Source organism: Gracilinanus agilis, chromosome 2, assembly GCF_016433145.1.
Source record: "Gracilinanus agilis isolate LMUSP501 chromosome 2, AgileGrace, whole genome shotgun sequence".
Taxonomy (NCBI): domain Eukaryota; kingdom Metazoa; phylum Chordata; class Mammalia; order Didelphimorphia; family Didelphidae; genus Gracilinanus; species Gracilinanus agilis.
In genome coordinates this window covers 319,528,734-319,537,601 of record NC_058131.1, presented here as the reverse complement: position 1 = coordinate 319,537,601, position 8,868 = coordinate 319,528,734, and the positions used below count along the sequence as shown (strand labels likewise).

At 39.9% G+C, this 8,868-nt stretch overlaps 1 protein-coding gene across 1 annotated transcript in view; it reads right to left on the bottom strand.

Moving 5' to 3' along the window:
• The window catches only part of DENND1A (DENN domain containing 1A), a 667,138-nt gene extending 666,925 nt beyond the window's left edge, over positions 1-213 (bottom strand). Inside the window, exon 1 of the mRNA XM_044664250.1 lies at positions 153-213. Coding sequence (XP_044520185.1) covers positions 153-169 — 17 coding nt within the window. The 5' untranslated portion in view covers positions 170-213. The remainder of the gene's footprint in view (positions 1-152) is intronic.
• Positions 214-8,868: the final 8,655 nt, after the last annotated feature.

Below are 8,868 nucleotides of genomic sequence, written 5' to 3'. Positions count from 1 at the left end.
ATTCCATAGCTCGCGCCCCCACCCCCACCCCCGAGCAGACGAGGCCCTTCCTGTCACTGCAACAAGTCCCCCGGGCCCGCGGCCTCTGCAACCCGGCTTCCCCACACCTCATCCCGGCCTCCCCAGCCCCAGGCCTGCCTGCCCGCGCTCACCTGATCCTGGAGCCCATGGTCCCCGGGACTCCTCATGGGCCCCGGCCCCACTCGGCGCTGCCTGGCCCCAGCCTCTCCCCGCCTGCCTCTCTCTCTCCCGCCCCGCCCCTCTGGCCCCCTCCCGGGTCTATTTCACTTGCTTGGTCCCGGGAAACGCCATGGTTGCAGGGGCGCGTTCCCGCCGCCGCGCGCGCGCCTAAACCCCACGGCTCAGTAGCCTCCCTCCCCGCTACACTCAGATAAGAGGCTGAGACACAGAGGCTCAGACACGCGCCCAGCCCCGCCCCACCGCCTTCCCGCCGCGTGGGGCCTGCCGGGACTTGTAGTCCAGCTGTCTCTGGGCTTAGCCCAGGGAAGGCTCAGGATAGGGCAGAGAAAGGGGTGGGTAAAAAAAAAAAGAGGAAAAGCGAATTGAAAGGCAGTCAATCATAGGATCCAGGAGTTCAAGTTGGAAGAGGAACTACAGATTAGTTCAACAATCTTATTTTACAGAAGAGTAAAAAGAGGTTCAGATCAAAACAATATGGTACTGGCTAAGAGACAGAAGGGAGGATCAGTGAATAGACTTGGGGCAAGTGACGTCAGCAAGACAGTGTATGATCAACCCAAAGAGCCCAATTTTAGGGACAAAAATCCACTATTTGACAAAAACTGCTGGGAAAATTGGAAAACAATATGGGAGAGATTAGGTTTAGATCAACATCTCACACTCTACACCAAAATAAATTCAGAATGGGTGAAGGACTTGAATATAAAGGAGCGAAACTATAAATACGTTAAGTGAACACAGAATAGTATACTTGTCAGATCTCTGGGAAAGGAAAGATTTTAAAACCAAGCAAGAGTTAGAGAAAATCAGAAGGGAAACAACAACAAATTGGGGGGGGAGGGGGAATCTTTATAACAAAAAACTGTGACGGGGGTCTAATCACTCAAATATACAAGGAGTTAAATCAATTGTATAAAAAAAAAATCAAGCCATTCCCCAATTGAAAAATGGGCAAGGGACATGAATAGGCAATTTCAGATAAAAAAAATCAAAACTATCAATAAGCACATGAGAAAGTGTTCTAAATCTCTAATAATTAGAGAAATGCAAATCAAAACAATGCTGAGATATCACCTCACACCTAGCAGATTGGCTAAAATGATAGCAGGGGAGGATAATGAATGTTGGAGGGGATGTGGCAAAATTGGGATGTTAATGCATTGCTTGGTGGAGTTGTGAACTGATCCAACCATTCTGGATGGCAATTTGGAACTATGCCCAAAGAGTGATAAAAGAATGCCTGCCCTTTGATCCAGCCATACCATTGCTGGGATTGTACCCCAAAGAGATCATAGATAAACAGACTTGCACAAAAATATTTATAGCTGCGCTCTTTGTGGTGGCAAAAAACTGGAAAGCAAGGGTATGCGCTTCAATTGGGGAATGGCTGAACAAATTGTGGTATATGTTGGTGATGGAATACTATTGTGCTCAAAGGAATAATAAACTGGAGGAATTCCATGTGAACTGGAAAGACCTCCAGGAATTGATGCAGAGCGAAAGGAGCAGAGCCAGGAGAACATTGTACACAGAGACTGATACACTGTGGTAAAATCGAATGTAATGGACTTCTGTACTATCAGCAATGCAATGACCCAGGACAATTCTGAGGGATTTATGGGAAAGAATGCTACCCACATTCAGAGGAAGAACTACAGGAGTGGAAACACAGAAGAAAAACAACTGCTTGAAGACATGGGTTGATGAGGACATGATTGGGGATGTAGACTCTAAATGACCACACCAATGCAACTATCAACAATTTGGAAAAAGGTCTTAATCGATGACACAGGTTAAAACCAGTGGAAATGCGCGTCGGCTATGGGTGGGGGGAGGAAATGGGGGTGAAGGAGAAAGTAAGAACATGAATCATTTAACCATGGATAACTTTTCTAATAAATAAATAAATGAGATTTTGTCAGATGGAAAAAAAAAAAGAGGCTCAGAGAGGAGAAGTGATTTACCCAAGTCACCCTGATAGGAACAAATTTAATTCCAGATAATCTGACTCCTAAATCTAGTGTTTACAATAATCATGTGTCCTTTCCTTTACTAGATCCATCCAGTCATTGCCAAGTCCTGTCATTTTTGCCTTGCATCTTGTATATGCCCCCTTCTCTTCTCAGACATTGTTACACCCCCAGACTATTGCAATAGCCTGCCTTGGAAATCCTGCCTCAAATTTCTACCCACTCCAGGCCATCCTCCATTCAGCTGTCCAGATAATCTTCCTAAAGAGCAGGTCCAGCCATGTCACCCACCCCACCCCCATTCCATGAACTCCATTGGCTCCATTACTTCTAGGATCAAGTACAAAATCTTCTGGCCCCTTCCTACCTTTCCAGTCTTCTTAACTTTTTACTCCCCTCTACTTACTCAACTGAACCAATGACATTTGCCTCATTGCTGTTCTGCAAACAAAACACTCCATCTCCCAAATACAGCCATTTTCCAGGGCTGTCCCCCAGTCTGAAATGTTCCCCCTCCTCACTTCCCATTACTAGCTTCCCTAGCTTCTTTCAAGTCCTAGCTGAAGTTTATATATGTGTGCATGTGCATGGACTAATATATACATATTTATGTATAGATGTGTATATATAAAACACATATATATACAACTGTGTATATATATATAAAAACAACTATCAACACGTATACAAATATATATAATGCAAATATAAATGCAAAATAACATCGAAACAAGATAGATACATATAAATATGTAGAGATACATATATGCTATATATTCATCTTGTTTGTATATAGTAGTTTATATGTGCAAACAACTATGTACAAATAAGATAGATGCATATATACAAATGAACACATATGACTATATATCTGTATATGCACTGCATAGTAGTTTACATGCTTTCCACCCCATTAAGATTGTGAGCTCTTTGAGAGCAGGGATTATTTTTTGCCTTGGTTTGTATACCTAGTGCTAGCACAGTGCCTGGCATATAGTAAGTGCTTAATAAAAGCTTCTTGTCTTGATTTGAGGAGACCTACAGGTAACTTAAGCAGCTCACTAGCTTCTTTCCCTAGGTATTGCTTTCTTCCCTCTCCCCACAACTTCCCCTTATGGGAGGATTTGTCTTCCCCTAGAGCCTCTCTTAGACTTCCACTATATAGACCACCTACCTTCCCCTACAATTCTCTATGGAAACCAACTCCTCCCTAAAAAGAACACCTACATTCCCCTATAGTGAGAGCCAAGACCATCTATTTCTGCAGAATCACGATTCTATAATTGCTATAGCTTGTCCATAGGTATGTTTATGCATGTGTATATAGACACATACATGTATATATAGAAAATCTCTGACAGTCACTGCAAATGGATGAGTTAAGCCCAGTATTAAGTAAGAGGAGGGAAAAGAAGTGGAGAAAAAGAAGCTGAATTGTCTTTTAGAATTTGCAGAGCTCTCTTCCTGATCACAAACTACTCCCCAAAAGCTTCATCTTTTTAGTTCTCGTGTTGTTCTATGGCTGTGAGTCATGAAGCACTGCAGCCTCCACAGTATTAAAAATGAGGGTCACTCAGAGAGCAATAGAGGAGCCTTCAAGTTGGTGTTCAAGTGTGATACTCTAGTTCCTGAATTCATGCTTTTTTCACTGACTGTCTCCAATCTCCCTCCTTACCCCCAGCTAGGTTCTGTAGATAGTGTGTACTAGGCTTGGAGTCACAGAGACCTGATTTCAAATGTAAACTCAAATACTATCTGTTCAAATGTAAACTCAAATACTATCTCTGTTCAAGACTTTTTAATGTCTTTCTGCCTTGGTTTCCTCAACTGTAAAATAGAGATAATGATAGCACCTATCTCACATGTTTGTTTTAAGGATCAAATGAAATACATTTTTAAGTGCTTAGCATAATATCTGAAACATATTAGGAGCTTAAATAAATGTTCCCTTCCTCTTTTTCTTCTATTTGTCTCCTATGAGGAATATAAAATATCTATGAAATTCGCCTACTTCTACAACTTTGCCACAAAGCACCTAGGCCCCTTTCTCCCATATAGACAGCTTCAGTTCAATCCAGAAGATATTTTAGGGGGATCTGCTGAGTACTCAAACCACTGGACCCTATACAAATGATCCACCTATCCACCTCCTGCCCCACTGCTTAGTAGAGCTTCATACTGGGCCTTGCTTCTCTATAGCAGAGTCCAGAGTCCTCCAGCTATCACCTTCTCAGCAGTTCTCATGGAGACTCCAAATTACACACACATGTGTGTGTGTTTACATATACATACACATATATGCACATGTGTGCATACATATATACACACATAACATATAATTCGCCACTTGAAGATATCCAAGAAGGGTTGTTTAATCTAATACATGATTCAGATGGAAGAAAAGGACTCTTATTCATGCTCTGGGTCAGTATCATTATTCCATCACACAAGTCAGAGAAGGCTCCCTGAAGAAAGGATGTGAGTATTTAGCTTCATTTAAGATAGATTTGTTGTTATTTTTTAAATTTGGGGTACAGGGAAATTCCATTTATTATAGTCAGGAGACTTGAGTTTAAATTCTAATCTGTGTGACTTTAGATAATTCATCAAACTTTCTAAGATTTCAGTTTTCTTGTTTGTAAGACTGACTATAATACATGAGAATACGGTGTAATGGTCCTGAAGTCAGAAACTTAAATCTTATCTTGAATATTTACTAGCTTTGTGAATCTAGTCAAGTCACTTAACCTCGGTCAGCCTTAGTTTCCTTATCTGTAAAATGATGATAATGGTAACACTTATCTCACACACTGGTTATAAGAATAAACAAGATATTCCAAATAAAGTACCTTTAAAGCAATATATACATTTGATTTGCTATTACATTGTCTCTAAAGTAAAAGCTAAAAATCCCATAATTCTTTGTCCCTCCAATTACAATGTCAGTACTCTTAAGTTGATAATATTCTACCTCAGCACTGCTACAAAGTGTCAGATAAAAAAAGTTAAGAGATCATTGCCTACTATGTGCCTACTATGTGCCAGGCACTAGAAAGACAAAATATAGTCTTTGCTCACAAGGAGCTCATCTCCTAATGGAGAGACAACTCATAAACATATATATGTACGAGCAAAATGTAAACTGGATAAACTGGAGATCATCTGAAGGCAGAACATTGTGGTAAAGGGTGTATTTAACTAATACTTCCACTCATCACCCTTCCTTCACCACCCCAACCCAAAAAGATTCCTATTGTCCTAGGTCTTGTTCCAGGCATTTACCTAGTTCCGGTTCCCAGAAAGAAACACATTTCTTTCCCAGAGGGAAGACACTAAAATTAAAGAGGAAACAATCAAACACACAAATATACTAGCAATAAGGGGAATCAGGAATGGCTTCTAGTGGAAAGTGAGATTTTAGCAGGGTCTTGAAGGAAGCCATGGTAGGAAAGGTGGAAGAACATTCCAGCTAAGGAAATGCCCAGGGAGGAGATGGATTGTCTTGGAGAGGAACTTCAATGAGTCAGTCAATAAACATTTGTTAAGTGTTTACAATGTGCCCAGGCACTGCGCTAAGCACTGTAGCTACAAAGAAAGATAAAAAGCAGCTCCAGCTCTCAAGGAGCTCACAATCCAGTGGAGGAAGAAAATAAGTAAAAGGAAGCTAAAAAGAGAGTGGGGGCAGGAAGTGGAGATTAGGTAGGTGGTAGATGAAGTCTGGATAAGTGCAGTCAATTGGGTTGAGAAATTAATAGATGGCTTGACTGTCTTGCATATTTTTCAAAAAGAGGATTTGAGAAGAGTTTTATGATGTCCAACTTCCACGTTCTGCATTCAGATAAAAGGGGAGGGACCACAAGGGAAAAGGGTACTTGAGGTGAGAATTTCAGGATTAATATGATCTGGAAGTATAATAGGGTTTTAAGGAGCATGATGAAATCCAGAGGAGTGGAATAGCACTGGGAAAAGGAAGCAGATGGTGGTAATAATATGTAAAAAGACTATAACAGAGCAGGGAATGAGTTATAAGGCCAGAGAATTATATTTAATCCTAAAGGTGGTACAGAGCCACTGGAATTTATCATGTAAGGAAGTGACATGATCAGACTTAGAATTTAGGAAGATTAATTTGTTGACTGAGTGGGGGATGGAACGGAGAAGGGAGAGACTTAGGGCAGGCAAATTAGCCATCAGAGTATTACAATAGTCCAGGCATGAGGTGATAAGGGTCTATCTATACCAGGGTGGTGGCAGTCTCAGAGGAGAGAAGAGGATCTATACTTCAAATGCATTGAAGGTAAAATCAACAGGACTTAGCAACAGATTGGATAAAGGGAGTGAGAGTGAGGAGTAGAGGATGATATCTAGTTTTTGAGCTTGGACGAACTGGACCATAGTGATACCTTCAATGGTAACAGAGGGTACAACTAGGTAGCACAATAGATAGAGTGGCAGGCCTGGAGACAGGAGGCCTGGGTTTCTAATCTGACCTCAGACACTTCCTAGCTGTGTGACCCTAGGAAAGTCACTTGACTCCCAATTGCCTAGCCTTTACCACTCTTTTGCCTTGGAACCAATACCCAGTATTGATTATAGAAAGAAAGAGTTAAAAAGAAGAAGAAGAAATGATACTAAGATAAAACATAAGGATTAAAAAAATAGTAACAGGGAAGTTAGGAAGTGGGAAGAGTTGTGGAGGGATGGGACTGAAACATAATCAGTTCAGTTCTGAACATGTTAAGTTTAAGATGTCTATAAGACATTCAGTTCAAAATGTCCAATGAGCAGTTGGAGATGTGAGACTGGAGGTCAGCAGAGAGGTTAAAACTAGACAAACAGATCTGATTATCATCTGCATAAAGATTAATATTGAATCCATGGGAGATAATCCGATTACCAAGTGAAATATAAAAGGAGAAGAAAAAGGGCCCAAATGGAATGTTGAGGGGACATTCACACTTAACAAGTATGACCTAGATGAACATTCAGCTAAGATGGAGCAAATCAAAAGGAAGAATAAGAACATGACTAATAAGTCTTTAAGGCAAGATTTGAATTTAGCTTATGTGATTCCATATCCAGATCACTTTCCACGACAGGACACTGCATCTTACATCTTTAAGATGAGGTAGAAGGGGAAACTAGCATAGAATCGTATCAAGGAAACCTGGAACAAAGAGAGTATCAAGGAGAAAAGTAAGAAGTGGTACCTTATTTATTTATGTTTGTTTATTGTGATGGGGTGCCTTTTGATACCTTCTTGATAAAAATGATTTTTGCTTTATCCTTAGATTGTTTAAACTCAAAAGAGCATTTTATTATTTTTTTTTAACATTCAAAACATCAGAAGTGGTACGGTGGAAATAGCAAAACATCTAGCTTCTAGTTCTGGTTTTACTATTAACTAGTTGTGTGACCTTGTCTTTTCACCTCTTTCTTAATTTCCTAATGTTGGGCAATATAATCTCTAATGTCTCTTCCAATTTGAATATTATATGTTCTGAGCACTTTTACAGTTATAAATTGCTATATTGTAAGTTATATCACTATGCTCATTGAAATTCTAACATACTATTCTTATTCTATATCCTAAAGTCCCATTCCCTTAATATTTTTACTCTTTATTCTAATGTCCCTTCCATATCTTTTTATTTCTCATGGATAGCCCAGATCTAACAAGTTATGCTGTTCCAAAGGACAAAATGACCTACCTTAAAAAAGATGTCTATATCATCTTTTGCAAATTGTAAGTTTTTGCATCATATAAAGCGGGGGAGGGCTCGGGGAATCTACCTTCCAACACCCAGACACTTGTATAAGCAAACATTCTGTGAAGGCAAAGATTTAGTCTCTGTGGTGGTTTGTTTTTTGGTTTTTTTTCCCCCAACTCATTTCTTGTGAACCTTCTCCAAGGAAATAGTTCTTTATCAAGATCTCTCTCAGAATTAAGAGTTAGTTCAAAAGCCCTACACAGGAGACTATAAATAAAAATGTGCTACTTGGTAAAACACAATCTTGGCATTATTTCAAAGAAAGTTGTAACTGGCATGCCCACAAAAATGTCTGGGTGCCTGTAGCATGTACAGAAGTCTCTTCTGGTATAGTTGGTGGTCTACAATCTCTCGAGTTCTTTCCAAATGGAAGCTACTGTGCTGCCAATCTATTTCCTTTATGCTGGAAGTCTGTGTAATATAATAAAAGGAATCTATACCAAAAATTACAAGGCTTGGATACCATTCTAACTTTAGTAATTCACTCACACCACCCTCACTTTGGTGCAATCTCTCATTAAGTCATGTCTATATTATTGTAATAGTCCAAGCCTTTTAGTTAGTCTCCCTTTCAAATCTCTCCTCACTCCAATCTATCATCTACTTAGTTGACAAAGTGATCGTCTGGCCATGTCATTTCCCCATTTGATAAACACCAGTAGCTCCTTATTACCGCTACAACCAAATATAAAATCCTTTGGCATTCAAAGGCTTGCCCGTCTTTGTACAATTTACTTCCATGTACTCTATGATTCGGACAATTACTTCCTTGCTGTTTCCCTCAACAGATATTATATCACCCTACTCAATGAATTTTCACTGTTCCCCTATTGCCTGGAACTGTCTCCCTCCTCATCTCTGTATGGTGGTTCCTTTGACATCTTTTCTTTTTTTCTTTATTCAAATATATTTTATTTTCTCAATTA